Source organism: Marmota marmota, unplaced genomic scaffold (assembly GCF_001458135.2).
Source record: "Marmota marmota marmota unplaced genomic scaffold, marMar, whole genome shotgun sequence".
Taxonomy (NCBI): domain Eukaryota; kingdom Metazoa; phylum Chordata; class Mammalia; order Rodentia; family Sciuridae; genus Marmota; species Marmota marmota.
In genome coordinates this window covers 4,409,157-4,426,812 of record NW_026000138.1, presented here as the reverse complement: position 1 = coordinate 4,426,812, position 17,656 = coordinate 4,409,157, and the positions used below count along the sequence as shown (strand labels likewise).

The window sequence follows — 17,656 nt, the reverse complement described above, 5'->3', positions numbered from 1 at the left end:
TCAGTTGATCAATCTTGCAAAACTACCTAAGAGAAATATGGAAAGAGAAAGTTGTTCTTAGGGTGGTCACTACTTACTTGGTTCTCACATGATTTGCAGACTCATTGCCTAGAACCTAGCTGGGCAGATACCTGCCCCGAGCTTTATTGTCATGGTCTATCAGCAACTAAGGAACCTGACAAGGAAATTGTAACCTGGGGTTCTTCTTGGCAAACACTCTTAAGGATTTAAAACAAACAAATCTGTTTGGTAAATGTTAATGTATTTTCCATATAATTCTTCAAGGATATATTAAATAGGAAGCAGGACAGAAACATGTCTGAACAATTGGAATATAGGTTTGTTGTTCTTAGCGTCTGGTAATATGTTCTAACAAGGTTATGGCATGGCCTAGAGGGCTGTAATAGCAAAGGACAGTTCTAAGAATGTGGATGGAGGGTTCTCTGCTTAGCTGTTGAACTGTGCACCATATTAATTGGCTTTTTTAGCCTGTCTTTGTCCTGTGATTGACATTGCTATTCAGACCTTATTTTGTGACATAGCTTCTGATCAGGAAGAGAGGGAAATAGCTTTCAGCAACTGAACACATTACTTAGAGTGTGCTGGCCAGGCTTAGAGGTTGAAAGAGCATCTCTAGGGCCCTAGGCTTTTAAATCGTCAAGAGTGAGTTTTCACTGTGTATTCACGTATTTCTGCTTGCTCTTCTCTGTTTTTAAGGGATTTCATTAACTCAAAATCAACTGAAATTATTTCCTCAAATTGATCATTATTGTAGCTGTAATTTATTTACCAGGAGAAGGATAACGACACCTGATTTACTAAAGAATTCTTTTCAAAATTTTGTTTCTCAACTAGCTTTAAGGTAGTGGGATGAAATAAGGGAATCCTTAAAGCCCAATATCTGGTTTTTCTATTGTTTTAATCAACTATGCATTCTTGAAGAATCATTATTCATAAAGATTTGGACAATAAAGAAAGGCACACTATTTTATACTGATAGAAATTAGGCTTTAGTTTTTTCTAACCATTGCGTGTGAAGAATTGCTTCTGGGGAAAAAAACAACCCCAAAATAAAAATGTACAGTATTGTAATAAAGGGAAATAATGTTCCCAGGAGCAGTTTGAGGGGTGTCTTCTCCTCAGTGTTTGTAGTGTCTTTTTTGATGCTTGGTCTTTTTTTGATGGTTGTGTGTAGGAGTGACTAATTGATCTGGGACTGGGACACTTTGTCAGTTTGTAATGGAGCTAATGTATCATAATATTCAAGTAGCGATCTTAAGGGATCCTGGAGAAAAAAGGGAAGCTCAGTACACAAGAAAAATGTGCCTCTGTCTTGATGCCCTATCACCAAACAAGGGAACAGTAGCGTCTCCTAAAAGAATCTAAGGCTGCCTGTGATTGTAGTGTCACACTGCGTGCGTTAAACCTTCTCATAGAATTAGAAATGTTTCACTTCAGAGCCAAAGATCCATGCTCAACAGCTTTTATTCTTGATAGTTTTGGGGATCCCCAAATGCCTTTTTTCGGGGGGTGACTGATGTTTTACTTCCCAACTATTTCTTTGAAAGAACACTTATTCCTTGAATGGGAAATCCCGGGTTCTCAGGAAGGTTTTGTGCTGTGGGACTGAAAGTTGAATTTGGAAGGTCTGCACAAGGATTTTCTTTTTAGATATGTCGTTTGGCTACTGTCGTCTTACTTTGGAATAGATTCTTTTTACAATATGAAAATCAGTGCTAGATTTTCCTATCTCCTAACATTCTTTAAATGTTTGTACTACTTTAAAAATCTTACTTTAAGATGTCTATCTTAGGTAATGATGATTGTAAGTTTCAGGTCTAATGTCCTAATTTGCTAGTTTTTACAGTGACCAGGGTTCATTTCAGGCATCCATATGAGATCTAAATATACCCATTTGTACATAAGCTAGTAGAAATAGGTACAGATGACATACACCATTCAAAAGTCTTGAAGTGCCTGTGGCCTCCAGTTTTCCCTGTTGTCTCTCAAAGGTTATTGGTTGTGCCCTGGCCCAGATCTAGCCTTGCACTGGTGCTTCACTGTGATGTTTGAGGAGGACTGTAACTGTGTCCACCTTCTTGGTTTGTTGAAGACTGTTTCTTTCTCACTGCTTTTTTGAAAGTTTTTTTCTTAAAGTGCTATTCCATGGACTACTCAGTAAGTTCTCTGCCTTAATTATAGCATATTTTAGAACTGGAATTTATAAAGTTGTTTGGAATTACCGAAGTCATATATCTATCCTAATAACTTACTAAATTATATGTTTCCATTTTTTTAAGCTGTAAGTTCCTATCGCAAGGGCTGATAGTAAACCTTGATGTGTTTTCTCAGCCAAAGTGCCATAGGATAGGCATATGTGATTAGTGTCCTGGCCTCTTCTTGATGGGGCATATCACTGTCCTTAATCAAGCTAAAAGGTACACTCAAGCTTTTTTGGATAGTCCTTCTTTAAACCTGCAGGATCACAAGTAATCTTTTTAATTTTCTTGTGTCCGTCCGTCTTTAATTTCTCCAGATACTGCAGGCAAACAGCTCGCCGAGGTGTCCCATGGGGGTTTAAAAGCCGCATCGAATGCAGTTGAATTAGCGCCCGTGGCGCAATCCCGCGGCCTGAAATGAACCCTGCGAGGCTGTGTATCAGAGGGTATGTTGTTGACTATTGGCCTATTTTCCTACTGGGCAAATTTCTCAGTCATAATAGAGATGGGGGCAGAGCTGACTAACTGAGTTTTGTGTAAAAAGACTGACTTTTCTAGGAAGAATCTTTATTTGGACACACATCAGCTTTGAGCTTAATGCTTTCCTTGACCCTAAGGTTTGATCTTCTGTTCTTCATTCCTATTGGCATAGGCCTACACTTCTGAAATGTTCTTGCCTGAGATTTTCTTCTATTATGCCAGGATTTCCGTTTAGAATTCTTTATCTTGCCTCTGTTTTGTAAACATTTCATCTATATATATGCTTTAATCTACAGTTAAAACACGTACTAAATGTTTCCTTCACTTGTCTATGGAAGTTTCTAGAAGAGGTCTTAGGTAGTTCAGATGGACAAACTTGTTCTTGAAGTTGTTCTGTCCTCAGAATTGATTATAACATTAACTTTTATGAGTCTTTGGTGTCTTTTTTCTATTCTGGTGTAATACATATATGTCCTATGTGTGTGGTACATTATGCAGAAAGAAACAAAACCAAGGAGTAACCTTTTTGGATACGTGGAGGTGGTTCCATTATTCTGGCATCTTCGGAACCTTTATATAAAACAGCTGGTCTTGGAAGCAGAAAAACATGGAGTAATATCCCTTCCAGAATGGCACTAAGCAAATTTTTGATTGATGTGGCCTCACAAAACCTCCAGTCCTATTGCATTGAGAGATATGACTGACAAGAGAAGGTCTGTGGGGTGGTAGTGGCAGTTGGGCGTTGTGAATAGTAATATTAGTAAAGAACACATTTGACTCTGGTTCAGAAAGGAAGAAAAGTAACATTATAAAGAACTGATATTCTGTACTTGATAATAGAAACTTTTAAAGATTGGATTCAAAGCTTTTCTTAATTTTAGCTTGAATATTTTGTTTTGGCTGGCACGGTTTGCTTACAGTGTCTGACCTGTGAAATATTTATACCAAGATGATGTCTTTCCTTCCCAGACCTCAGAATATATTATTCAAGCTTACAAATATGGTGCATTTGAGAAGATCCCAGAGTTTATCGCTTTTAGGAACAGGCTGAATAATTCTCTTCATTTTGCACAAGTCCGTACTGAACGGATGCTGTTGGACCTTCTACTTGAAGCAAATATGTAAGTATTACACAAAAGGAAAAAAAAAACCCAAATGAAGGGATTAAATCTGATTCTAAAAGCCATTAATGCACTCATGGTGTCATTACCAGGCTTAGGATAAGGAAAAAACAGGGGGAATGAAAGAAAAGGGGTGGGAACAGAGAAAACAGAACTTTGGCCTGACATAAAGAATGGTAGAGCCGCAGTGGCACACAACTGTAACCCAGAAGCTTGGGAGAATGAGGTAGAAGGATCGTGAGTTCAAAGCCAGCCTCAGCAACTTAGCAAGGCCCTGCCTCTAAATAAAATACAAAATAGGACTGAGGATGTGGCATAGTGGTTGAGTGCACCTGAGTTCAATCCCTGGCACCACCCCCACCCCCACCCCCCCATAAATAAAAAAGAATTATAGAGAATTGCCAGCACTATCTCAGATCCTCTGCAGGAGTCATTTTATACATGCTCATTCTCTTGATCCATATTATGCTTACAAGTTTCCCTTTGTACTACAAATGGGATTTCAGGAGTTAGTGCTGATTCATTACTTTGTTTGACCTTCTCTTGTCATGGAGTAAGTCGGCATGATTTTTTACTTGGTTGTATATCACCTTATATGAACCCTTATTTCTTAGAATAATTTTTTCTTCCTTTCTTTCTTGTAAAACAATTTGAAAACATTTTCATGACTATTTTCCTATTGAAATAAATTCTATATATCGCAGATCAACCAGCCTAGCAGAAAGTATAAAGTCAATGAATCTTAGGCCAGAAGAAGATGACATTCCATGGGAAGATTTGCGAGATAACAGAGATTTAAATGTTTTCTTCAGCTGGGATCCAAAAGACAGGTAACTGAAATTTAACTCCAAGCCATTTCTCTCTCTCTCTTTCTTTTTTGGTACCTGGGATTGAACTCAGGGGCACTTGACCACTGAGCCACACCCAGCCCTTTTTTCTATTTTATTTAGAAACAGGGTCTCACTGAGTTGTTGAGCTACCTCAATTTTTTGCTGAGGCTGCATTTGAACTTATGATCTTTCTGACTCATCCTCCCGAGCTGATGGAATTACAGGAGTGAACTACCACTCCTGGCCAAGCCATTTATTTCTAAAGGATTAGGATGAATCCAGTTGGGTATGGTGGTGCTTGCCTGTAGCCTATAGTTATTTAGGAGGCTGAGGCAGAAGGATCGCAAGTTTAAGGTCATACTGGGCAATTTCAAGAGACCATATCTCAAAATAAAAAGGGCTGGACATGCATCTCAGTAGTAGCGTATTTGCCTAACATGTGTGAGGCCCTGGGTTCAATCCCTAGCACTGGATGGGTGGGAAGAATTAGGTTTAATCTGATAGTTGTTTAGAAAAATCTCCTCTTTTACACAAATATAAAATAATATGTTTGTTGTTGGGATAAGAAAATATAGTTAAGCCAGAAGAAGAAAATACGTCTCACCCGTTTGCTACTTCACAGCATATATGAGAATGAATTTTAAATGGATTAAAGATTATATGCCAGAACTCATTAGAAATTCTAGAAGATAGAAAATATTTTTAAGTGGGTAGGAAAAACCTTTCTTAACATATAAACGGTGGAAATGTAAACATAAAGGATTTAACTTATGTAAGTAAAAATGGCAAGCTTGTTACATTCTAAAAATTTATGGTAAATAAATTGGTAAATTTGTTTGTGTGTGATGTACACACACGTTATATATATTTATACATATACCTTTTTTTTAGTACTGACGATGAAACCTGGAGTCTTACATGCGCTAGGCAAGTGCTGTACCACTGAGCTATGTCCTTAGGCCCTGATTTTTTCATTTATGTTAATACCCCTGATCTGTATAGAGAAAAATACATGCTCACCCCCTGCCACCCTTCTTCAGTAATTGAACTCTGGGGTATTCTACCACTGATGCATATCCACGTCCTTCTTAAATTAAAAAAAAAAATGACAGTTTTGCTAAATTGGCCTTGAACTTTCGATTCTTTACCTCAGACTCCTGAGTCATTGGGTTTATAGTGGTGCACCACCACACCTGGCTGAGGACTCTTAATAGATCAGTAGAGAAGATAACTAAGAAACAGTGTGGGTAGAGGGTGTAACAAGAAGTTCAAAGAAATGCATTTTCAGTGATTAAGATTTTATTTCTAACAAAAAGGATTGGTGGTTATGTGGAATGATGCTTGTTATTATGTATTTATGTTGTGGCACAATTTTATAGAGCCTTCATGTAGGGAATTCTGGTGATACATAACAAGATTTGAAATGCCACATATGGTCTGCTAAGCAGATCTGCTTCTGGGGAAGTTGAGCTTTAAGGAAGTAAGTGGACAACTTGCAAGTGTGTATATATTAGATAGTTTTGCAAATACTATGACTCATAGGTTGCCAAAATCACATTGGGTGATTTGCTAGAATGATTACAGGGGCTTAGGTTTATTATAGCAAAAGAATAGATGATGGGAACAGCAAGGAAAGAGGAGTAGGCAGAGTATGGAGACTTCCATACACAGATTTCCACTGTGTGTTCTCTCTTTTAAAAAATTTTTTTTTTAGTTATCGACAGACCTTAATTATATTTATTTATATGTGGTGCTGAGAATCAAACCCAGCGCCTCACACATGCCAGGCAAGTGCAATACCACTGAGCCACAGCTCCAACCACCACTGTGTTCTCTTTTATGAAGGAACACAATGAGTGCACTCTTTCTTCAGCAGGGAAAAATGCTGTAACATGTGCTGTGTTTCTATGCCTACCATTTTTATCCGCTGGTTCATGTGTCCATGAACTCTTTGTCCAGCATGTACCAAAATCCTAGATTCTCAGAGGAAACAAGTTGTTCACTGTAAACTATATGGTTTCTACAAACAGTCTGGATATAGTAAGCCATTCTTATTTTTTTGCTTTTAATTTTTTTATAATGTTGTATTTTTCATACCTTTATTTTATTTGTTTATTTTTATGTGGTGCTAAGGATGAATCCTAGTGCCTCACACATGCTAGGCAAGTTCTCTGCCCTGGCCCACATAAATATTATTTTTAAGTGCAAACATAGATATTTCGATATTGTTGGGAATTAAATGCAGGGCCTTCCATGTGCTAACCACACACTTAAGATATATGTATAAATATATATAAAACGTGTGTGTACATCACACACAAACAAATTTACGATTTATTTACCATAAATTTTTAGAATGTAACAAGCTTGCATTACTTACATTTCAATGCATTCTACCATTGAAATTCACTTTTGCAATACAGATGTATAAAAATGTACTTCAGTTACATTTTTATACATCTGTATTGCAAAAGTCTGAATGGATATATACCAAACTTGTTAATACTCTGGGTATTTGGTTATCAGGGCACTTTTCCTTCCCAATTTTTACTTTTCTGTCATTTGAATTGGCGGGCGGGGGTGGGGTGGGCAACTGGGGATTGAACCCAGTGGTGCTTAACTGCTGAGCCACATCCCCAGCCCGTTTGATTTTTTATTTTGAGATAGGGTCTCCCTGAGTTGCTTAGGGCCTTGCTACACTGCTGAGGCTGGCCTCAAACTTGGGATCCTCTTGCCTCAGCTGCCAGAGCTGCTGGGATTACAGGTGTGTGCCATCACCTCCAGCTGTCAAACTTTTTGTATCATGTAGTACTTTAATTATCAGAGAAAAAAGTCCTGGGGAAATTAAGTTAGGAAAGTTACCATGCCCATTTTATTGATAGTGAAATGGGGATTCAGAAGATTTTTGGCTTTAAGATCATCCAAATACTAAGTGAAAATTGGAACCATTCAGCAGTATCTTGACTGGTAAAAGTGAATGTTGAAAGCTTTGAAGGCAACAGATTGAATAAAATGGATGGTCTGAGGATGTTTTTGTTTAAGGGATGTTTCTGAAGAACATAAGAAACTTTCCTTGGAGGAGGAGACCATGTGGCTAAGAATACGTTCCTTAACATTGAGGCTGATCAGTGGCCTTCCAAGTCTTAACCACCCTGTGGAGCCAAAGAACTCTGAGAAGACTGCGGAGAATGGTGTATCCTCTCCCATTGATATTCTTCGTTTGCTCCTTCAACAGCTAGAGGTGGCCGTGGAGACAGGAAAGCGATTTATTGAAAAGGAAATTCAGGTATCATATATTTAATTTGTCATTAAAGCTTCAATGATTATATTTATGATTGTCATTTAATTAGGACTTTGGGGTTGACCAAATAGTATAGAATCCCCCCCCCCCCCAAATATTAAAAAAAAAAAAAAGAAAGAAATTGCAGAGGCTTTCCCAATACCCAGGCTGGATAATGAAGAAAAGCATAATAATTTTTTGTGTGGGTGATGATAAATTTCTAATAGCTATCAACAAATTCATATGGCATTTCTATTTTTACTATAATGCTTACAAAGTAGTTTGTTGATTGATGGTTTTTCATTAAATCACCGAAATATTTATTTATTTATTAGTTTTAGGTGGACACAATTGTGGTGCTGAGAATTGAACCTCACGCGTGCTAGGCAAGCACACTACCACTTAAGCCATATCCCCAGCCCTTGTTTTTCTTTTTTTTTTTTAAATTGTGGTGCTGGGGATTGAACCCAGGGCCTTGTGAATGCAAGGCAAGCACTCTACCAACTGAGCTATATCCCTAGCCCCAAAATAAGTTTTATCCAGTAGTTAACAAAGCTTTATTTTCTTCTTTTGAATTTATTAAAGGATATTATTTTTCCTCTTTCCAGTATCCTTTCCTTGGTCCTGTACCTACCAGAATGGGTGGATTCTTTAACTCTGGCTGTTCTCAATGCCAGATAAGTTCTTTTTATCTTGTTAATGATATTTATGAGCTGGATACCAATGGTTTAGGTAAGTAAATATTTTCTTGCATGTGAATTTCCTGGGTTTTTGTCATTGTAAACTTAGTAAATGCAATGAAACATCTATAACCTCAGATACTTAGCAATATGGAGTAGATGAAAGCTGGAAGCTGCTCTGGCAATGTCTGGTTTAGTGTTCAAGAGGGCACATTCACAGATTTCAAAGTAATGTTTTAGAATCCTGATTTTTTTCCCCATATTTAAAGGGACTTGTTACGTCCAACAGTTGACTTATTGAAAGATTATTGAATTTTAGATTTTTTTTTTTTTTTTGGATACTGGGGATTGAACCCAGAGGTGCTTAACTACTGAAACACACATCCCCAGCACCAAAAGTATTTTATTTTGATACAGGGTCTCGCTGAGTTGCTTGGGTTCTCACTATGCTGCTAAGGCTAGCTTTGAACTCAACAGTCTTCCTGCCTCAGCCTCCTGAGCCACTGGGATTACAGGCATGCACTACCGTACCTAGCTTTAGATTGAATTGGATTTAAAAATTAAGTTCCAAGTTTTGTGGATAAATTCCCAAGCTTTCAACCCAATGAGAATCACAAATATTTCTCTTTTTCAAAATCATAAAGTTTATAGATCCTATCATTTACAAGAATTTTTAAGCACTCGGGGCAGGTTTCAAGTCCTCAAAGAGAATTTCAGGTAGTACCTATGGTAGAAAGGTGATTAAATGCTCCCCTGCCCTTTTAAATTTGTCTATTTTAATTATGTACATATGACAGCAGAATGCAGTTTGATTCTTTGTACACAATTGCAGCACAACTTTTTATTTCTCTGATTGTACAGGATATAGCATCGCATCATATGTGCAGTCATACATGTACCTAGAGTAATAATGTCCATCATATTCCACCATCTTTCCTGCCCCTATACTTCTCCGCTATCCTCCTCTCCCCCCTCCTTGCCCAATCAAAGTTACTTCAGTTTTCCCATGGGCTCCCGCTTCTCTTCTTCTTCTTCTTTTTTTTTTTTTTAATTTTTATTTATTTATTTATTTCTTGGTGGGGGTGCTGGGGTTTGAACCCAGGGCTTTGTATGTTCAAGGCAAGCACTCTACCAACTGAGCTATATCATCAGCCTTAGATTCGTAAGTTCTCAAGAGGAAAAAAATAATTCTTACTGTGTGTTGTTTACAGGTATTGACTATGCTTTTTATGTTAATAAGAAAATGAAAGTTTTTAATTTTTATCTTTCAATTTCAGAAGATACAGTGGAGATACAGGAGCGAATAGAGAATAGTCTTAAGTCTTTACTAGAACAGTTAAAGGGTGAGTTTTTTTGTTTTGTTTTGTTTGTTTGTTTGTTTTTGCGGTGCTGGGGACTGAATCTAGGACCTTGTGCATTTTGAGTGAGGAAGCACTCATGTCCCCAGTCCGGAGGGTGAGTATTCTTACTGTAGATTTTTGTATGTGGTTGTTTGGCAGTAGCTCAATTTTTATATATATAAACTTGAAGTAGGATTTGAAAATAATGATGCATATTTTTAGAATTTTTAAAAACCAGTTCTTTAGTATTAAAAGTTAATTTTTTATTACAAAAGTATTAGATACCTATTATAAACTGGTACACAAGTGAGTAAGGTCTTTTTTCCTTTGCCAGGCAATTGTCCAGACTTTTTAATGCTTTGGAGTCAATATTCATAGATGCCACCTACAGCCATTCATATGTATGTGAAAATACATAGTAGTAATTTCTTTTAAGATATGAAAAGATATATATATAACCCAGGTTTGTTCCTTTGCACACCTGCAATTCCCACCCCCCTTCCCTTTTTTTGGGCGGGAGGGGTTAATACTGGGGATTGAACCCAGGGACGCAGGGGCACTTCACACTCAGCCATATCCCCATGTCTTTTTATTTTGAGTCAGTGTCTCAATAATTTGGCTGAGGCTGGCTTTGAACTTAAGCTTCTCCTGCCTTAGCTTCCTGAGTGGCTGGGATTAAAGGATGCACCACGATACACAGATAATGTAGGCTTTTTTGATTTTATTTTTTTAAATTTTCCTGGATACCTATGTAAATCTGTATGTCTATCTGTTCATATTTTTTTTTAAAGAGAATTTTTTAATATTCATTTTTTAGTTTTCGGTGGACACAACATCTTTGATTGTATGTGGTGCTGAGGATCGAACCCGGGCCGCACGCATGCCAGGCGAGCGCGCTACTGCTTGAGCCACATCCCCAGCCCTATATGTTCACTTTTAATAATACATAATATTCTGAAATGTCAGTATAACAAATTTACTTGTGAACTCCTCTGTTTGACATATACTTGCATTATTTCTTACATTTATAATAATGTTGAAATTCATATCTTGGGACACAGTGTTTGAGTAATTATTTGGTTATTTCCTTGGGATAAAATTTCCTTGAAATGGAATTGTTGTTAAAAGGGTATGTATGTGGGCTGGGGGTGTGGCTCAGTGATAGAGCGCTCCCTAGCATGTGCGAGGCACTGGGTTCCATCCTCAGCACCACATAAATAAGTAAAATAAAGGTATCCAACTTAGAAAAAAAATAAAAATAAAGGTATATATGCATTCTAAATCTGTAAGGGTCAGTCTTCTCAGGGACCTAAATGGTCTTTTACTTTATTGCTCATATGAAAGATGTCTGAAAATTAAAAGATGATCAAGAGTATAAGAATAAAACATAGCCTGTGGTATGAAGATGCATTTCTGTAGTATACTTTCTTGATCTTTCATTCCACGATGCAAGTTCTTCTAAATCATTCACTCAATTTTAATTTTATTGGGACCATGCATGACCTATTTTTGAGATATCTTAGACTCTACAATTAATTAATTAATTAATGGTGGGGATTGAATTCAGGGTTTCTGTACATGCTAGGTAAGCACTGTACACACTGAGTTATCTCTATCCCTTTTTAAAAAAATTTTATTTTGAGACAGTATCAATAAATTGCCTAGGCTGTCCTTGAACTTGTGCTCCTTCCTGATTCAGCCTACCAAGTAACTGGGTTTACAGGTTTATCACACTATACCTGGTGAGAATATATTATTTTGAAGTCTGTACAGCCATAGTAAATATGACTTTTAGAGGCTTAAAATAGTTATTCTCTAGTTTTTGGTTCACTGTGGTTAAAAAAAAAAAGTTTCTGAACTAAGCTTTTTATATTTGCTTATTTTCTATTAGATTATATAGATTGTGTTCCTGAAAATAGCATTGAAACAAAAGGCGAATAAAACCATAAAAATATCTTTTTGTCTTCAGATGTCTTCAGTAGATGTAAAGGTGACCTCTTAGAAGTTAAAGATGGTAACTTGAAAACACATCCTACCCGTTTAGAAAATCTTGTCTTCTTTGTTGAGGTAAGTTTTTGTTCTCTTCCACAATGAACAGGTAACAGGCACCATATTCCTGCAATTAATTAATTAATTAAATATAATTTTGAGGGGTGGAGACTGGGAAGTGAACCCAGTGGTGCTTTATTTATTGAGGTATATCACCAGATACCCATTCCTCCAGTTTTGAGACAAGGTGTCCCTAATTTGCCTAGATAGGTCTCTTACTTTAAATTTTCTGCCTCAGCTTCCTGAGTCTCTGGGATTACAGGCGCACACTACTGCACCCATCCTATACTTACAATTTAACCTCTGTAATCCTGCTTTGTTTGTTTGTTTTGGTACCCCAGATTGAACTCAGGGGCACTTAACTACTGAACTACATCCCTGCAGCCTTATTTTGAATTTTATTTAGAGACAGGGTGGTCTCAGTTTGCGTTGTGCCTTGCTTTTTGCTGAGGCTGGCTTTGAACTCATGATCCTCTTGCCTCAGCTTCACAAACTGCTGGGATTACAGGCATGTGCCACTTCCTGTAATCATGCTTTTGTTTTGTAATCCTGCTTTTGTTAATTGAAATGCCCTTTAAATCATTTTCTAAACCATCTCCTTCCAAGAATTCTACAATGATTTCATTCATAATGCTGAGGTAAAATTTATTGGAAGTTATTTTAGTGATTTCTCAGGTTACCCGGAATCATTCCAAATCTAGCTATTTTTTTTCTTTCCATTTTCTGACTCACTCTTTGTTTTTGTTTTGGTTTGGTTTGATTTGGTTTTTTCTTTTCTTTTTATTCCCATTGTTGTTGTTTATTGGGTATTGAACCCAGGGGGGCTTAACTACTGAGCCACATCCCTAGCCCTTTTTTATAGAGATAGGGTCTCACTGAGTTGCTTAGGGCCTTACTAAGTTGCTGAGGCTGGCTTTGAACTCTTGATCTTCCTACATCAGCCTCCGAAGCCATTGGGATTATAGGTGTGTGCCACCACACCCGGCCTGACTCACTCTTTTTATTTTTATTTTTTAATATTTTTTTTAGTTGTAGATGGATACCGTATCTTTATTTATTTTAATGTGGTGCTGATGATCGAACCCAGTTACTCACACATATGAGACAAGTACTCTACCACTGAACCACAAGCCCAGCCCATTATTTATTTATTTTTATGTGGGTGCTAAGGATTGAACCCAGTGCCTCACATGTGCTAGGCAAGTGCTCTACCCCTGAGTCCTAACCCCAGTCCCTGACTCACTCTTTGTTCTGGAGTTTAAGTTAGTTCTTTCGGCTTCTTACATTTTTTGTTATTGTTTACTAATTACTGAGATATTCTGCATTATGAAGGAGTCCAGGGTTTGATATAACCAAACTCTCTGGTTAGCTAGAGGAAAAAAGGAGGAGTGCATTCACTCATAATCCATTATCTTTCCTTTAATTCTGTCACAAAGTTGTTTACTTCTCCTTCCCTACTAGTCTAATTCCCCAAAAACAATATACTCTTGTCTGGCGACTAGCGTATTAGAAGTGCCAAAGAGATAAAGCAGTAACTGCATATGCACATATATGCACACACTGCAATATAGGAGGAGATTGGTAAATAGCTAATTTAATAAAATCCAGGATCTGTGCTGATCAATTTGAGGGATCTTCTCTACCACCAAACTACATTTTCAGCCCTCTTTATTTTGAGACCGGGTTTTTCTGTGTTGCTTAGGGCCTTGCTAAATTTCTGAGGCTGCCTTGGAATTTGCTGTCCACCTGTCTCAGCCTCCCAAGGGGCTGGGATTCTAGGTGTGTGCTGTCATGCCCATCTCCATATATCTTCAGTCAAAATTTGCAAGTGAAATGGTATCTTACCTGTCTGGCAAAGCATGTGGAGAGAGCCATATTGTAAAGAATCTTTAGATTCAGTGCCTAGGAATTTGGACTAAGCAAAAAGGATGTTAATAGATCCCTAATTATACAGAGATGTGAAAGAAACAGAATGGAGTGGAGGATGTGGAGTTAGCTGGGAGAGCCAGAAGAAATAATAAAAAGGTAGATAGGGTATTGCAGTATTCTGAGCAGAAGAAAAAGTGCTGAATCAACATGTGACTGTAGAAATGAAAGACTGGTGCTGCATAAAAGCCTGGATTCTATCCCCAGTTTCTCCCCAGACTGCCTTGTGCCCCCAAAGGAAGAACAAATAAAGATGTGAGAGTGAAAATAAATTCAGGGGAGAAATCGAAAGGAATTGCATAGGAATGTAGCTCAGAGATATAGCACTTACCTAACATGTATGAGCTCCTTGTTGCATCCCCAGTAACACTCCCCCACAAAAAAAAGGATTTGCACAGAACTTCCAGTTAGAATTTCTTTTTCAATTGCCTTTAACTTCCTGATGGGATTGTAATCTTGATTGATTATTTTGCACATTTTCCACTTTCAGACTATTTCTGTTATCCTTTGGGTGTCCAGTTACTGCGAGAGTGTCTTGCGACCATACAAATTAAGTTTACAGAAAAAGAAAAAGAAGAAAAAAGAAACCAGTATCATCATGGTAATAACAGAAAAACACAAATAACAATCTAGCTACAGACTGTTTTTTCTTTTCAAAAGTTTTCTTGCATGTTTTAAGAGTCATTAGGATCTTAAAAGTTTTCATTTTCTCTGTCTTTTTTTTTTTTTCTTCTTTTTAAAAAGAATCTTACTAGCTGGTCACTTGCTCAGGCTGATCTTGAATTTATGGATTTAAGCAGTCTTCCTGCATCAGCTTCCCAAATTGCTGGGATTATAGACACGTGTCACTGTGTATGTCTTAGACTATTTCTTGAGTGAAAAGCATGAGCCACCGGGCTCTCATGTTTATATAATATATATGTGTTTGTGTGTTTATATGTTTATATGTGTTTAAAAATTGAAGTTTTCTGATATTTTTTTTGTTGCTATTATGGATTGAATCCAGGGACATTTTGCCACTGAGTAACATCCCTAGCTCTCTTTATTTTTAATTTTGAGACAGGGTTTCACTGAGTTGCTTAGGGCCTTGCTAAGTTACTGAGGCTGGCCTTGAACTTGCAATCATCTTGTCTCAACCTCTTGAGTTGCTACTAATTCAGGTGTGTATCACCACACCTTGCTAGATAATATATGATCTGTTCTTCGTTCAAGTTTCCTCTCGTAGAAGTATTTTTCTTAGTGTCTATACTTCCCCACTTCCCTAATACCCGATTAGAAATTAAAGTTAGGGATGCTTTATCACTAAACTAAATCCTCCACCCTTTTTATTTTTTGTTTTGAGACAGGGCCTCCAATAAGTTCCCAGGCTATCCTTGAACTTGCTATCCTACTGCCTAGGCCACCTGAATAGAATTATAGGCATGTGCCACTGCTCCTGGCCTATTGATAAGTTTTGCTCTGTTGGTTTCTTAATAATGTTATTAATCCTCAGTATAAATTAAGCAATTTAAAAAAAATTAGTTTTCAATGGATCTTTATTTATTTGCAGTGCTGAGAATCGAACACTGTGCCTCACACATGCTAGGCAAGTACTCTACCACTGAGCCACGACCCCAGCCCAATGAAGCAATTTTTTTCTTAAATTGTCATTTTTTTTTAAAGCATTCTTTTTTTTTTTTTACCTTTATTTTATTTATTTTTGTGTGGTGCTGAGGATGAAACCCAGCACCTTGCACATGCTAGGTGAGCGATCTACCCCTGAGCCATGACCCCATCCCTCATCTGTTTTTTTTTTTGTTTGTTTGTTTGTTTGTTTGTTTTTTAAAGAGAGAATTTTTTTAATATTTATTTTTTTCAGTTTTCGGTGAACACAACATCTTTATTTTATTTTTATGTGGTGCTGAGGATGGAACCCAGCACCCCGCGCATGCCAGGCAAGCGCGTTACCACTTGAGCCACATACCCAGCCCCCTCATCTGTTTTTTAATGAATGATTTTTTTTTTTTTTTCCTTTTTCTCTGGGGTATTGGGATTGAACTCAGGGACTTTTAACCACTGAGCCACATCCCCAGCCTTATTTTGTATTTTATTTAGAGACAAGGTCTCACTGAGTTGTTTAGTGCCTTACCATTGCTGAGGCTGGCTTTGAACCTGCAATCCTCCTGTCTCCGTCTCCTGAGTTGCTGGGATTACAAGCATTCTGCACGCACCCAGCCTTTTCTGTTGCTTTGTTTTTAATTAAAGTAGTAATTTTTTAAGAACATCTTGAATGTTTTCTAGTTTGGCATCATGTTTAGAAAGGCTTTTCAAAATTTGTTAGCCAAATTATCTTTTGGTATTTTCTTGGCGGTTTCTTTTTTTCTTTTTGAGATTTATTGACTATCATTTAATTTCCCTCATGTCTTTCAGTTTATCTTGGGCCTTTTTTCTTTTCTTTCATTCTGCTCATTTTTCACCCCTATGGTATGGGGGATGAGACTCAGGACTTTGTGCATAGTAAGCAGGGGCTCTACTATGTAGTTGCACCCCCAGCACTTTGTCAATTTACTTATAAAGAGTTGTTCATGAATACACTTTACTTACAACCCCCCCGCCTGGCTTCAATATAACTTCAAAATGTATCTAATATCTGTTAGGACACTGTTCCCCTTCTCTGTTCTTTTTTCTAAATTTTCTTGTCTGTTGCTATCTTTTACTTTTTCTATTCAAACTTAGATTATTATGTTTCTGTTCTCCATTAACATTATTGGAAATCTTAAAGAAATGAAGAGAGGTGGTAGAGTTTCCTGGCTGGCTGTATGTTGAATGATGAAGTAATATATTTTCTAGTGGATTCTCTTCTCTCTAATTCTTTTTTTGAGTTTGCAGTTATATTGTTTGGTGGTGTATGTGTGTGTGTGTGTGTGTGTGTGTGTGTGTATGTATATATATATATATGTATATATATATGTATATATATATGTATATATATATGTATATATATATGTATATATATATATGTATATATATATGTATATATATATGTATATATATATGTATATATATATATATATATATACATATACACACACACACACACACACACACACACATACACACACACTCCTGTCATGGAATAGCATGCAATCAGCATACCTACATGTTGTAAGCATTGGGAATGCGTTTGATAGTATTTCATCTTTTAAAAAATGTTTCAAATCCTGTTCCCAGCCACCTGTCTTCACCAGTTTCCAAGACTATGTTTCTGGACTTCAGACTTTAATTTCTAATGCTGTGGATCATATTAAGGGACTTGAAACACATCTAATTGCACTTAAGCTTGAAGAACTTATTTTAGAGGACACTTCTTTCTCTCCGGTAAGAGATTATAGACACTCAGCAATGTTTTTTTTTTTTTTTTTAATGCTTTCTGGGTTTTGTTTTGGGTTTGGTGGTTGTTGGTTGGTTTTGTTTTGGGATATAGGATATCAAGCCTACAAGTGTTGTATCTCTAAACTATATCCCCAGTATTTTTTGTTTTGGTACAGGGTCTCACTAGGTTGCCCAGGATAGCCTGAGCTTGAGATACTTCTGCTTCAGCCTCTGCAGTAGCTGTAATTACAAGCATATACCGCCATACCCAGCTAGTCTTATAAGAAGAAAATGATGGACTGAAAATTGATTTGTACTTTTGATAAAGATAACATTTGAAAAAAAATATATATATATATTAAAAAAAAAAAAAAAAAAAA

The 17,656-nt window shown here is 37.0% G+C and overlaps 1 protein-coding gene across 4 annotated transcripts in view; it reads left to right on the top strand.

Moving 5' to 3' along the window:
- The window catches only part of Naa25 (N-alpha-acetyltransferase 25, NatB auxiliary subunit), a 72,967-nt gene that overhangs the window by 49,714 nt on the left and 5,597 nt on the right, over positions 1–17,656 (top strand). For 2 of the 4 annotated variants that reach the window (XM_048785625.1, XM_015502534.2), the window contains 8 exons: positions 3,669–3,820; positions 4,525–4,650; positions 7,693–7,936; positions 8,539–8,662; positions 9,888–9,953; positions 11,920–12,017; positions 14,416–14,526; positions 17,136–17,282. In XM_048785625.1, the coding sequence (XP_048641582.1) occupies positions 3,669–3,820; positions 4,525–4,650; positions 7,693–7,936; positions 8,539–8,662; positions 9,888–9,953; positions 11,920–12,017; positions 14,416–14,526; positions 17,136–17,282 (1,068 nt within the window). The remainder of the gene's footprint in view (positions 1–3,668; positions 3,821–4,524; positions 4,651–7,692; positions 7,937–8,538; positions 8,663–9,887; positions 9,954–11,919; positions 12,018–14,415; positions 14,527–17,135; positions 17,283–17,656) is intronic. The other 2 variants (XM_015502535.2, XM_048785626.1) reach the window with 2 other exon arrangements.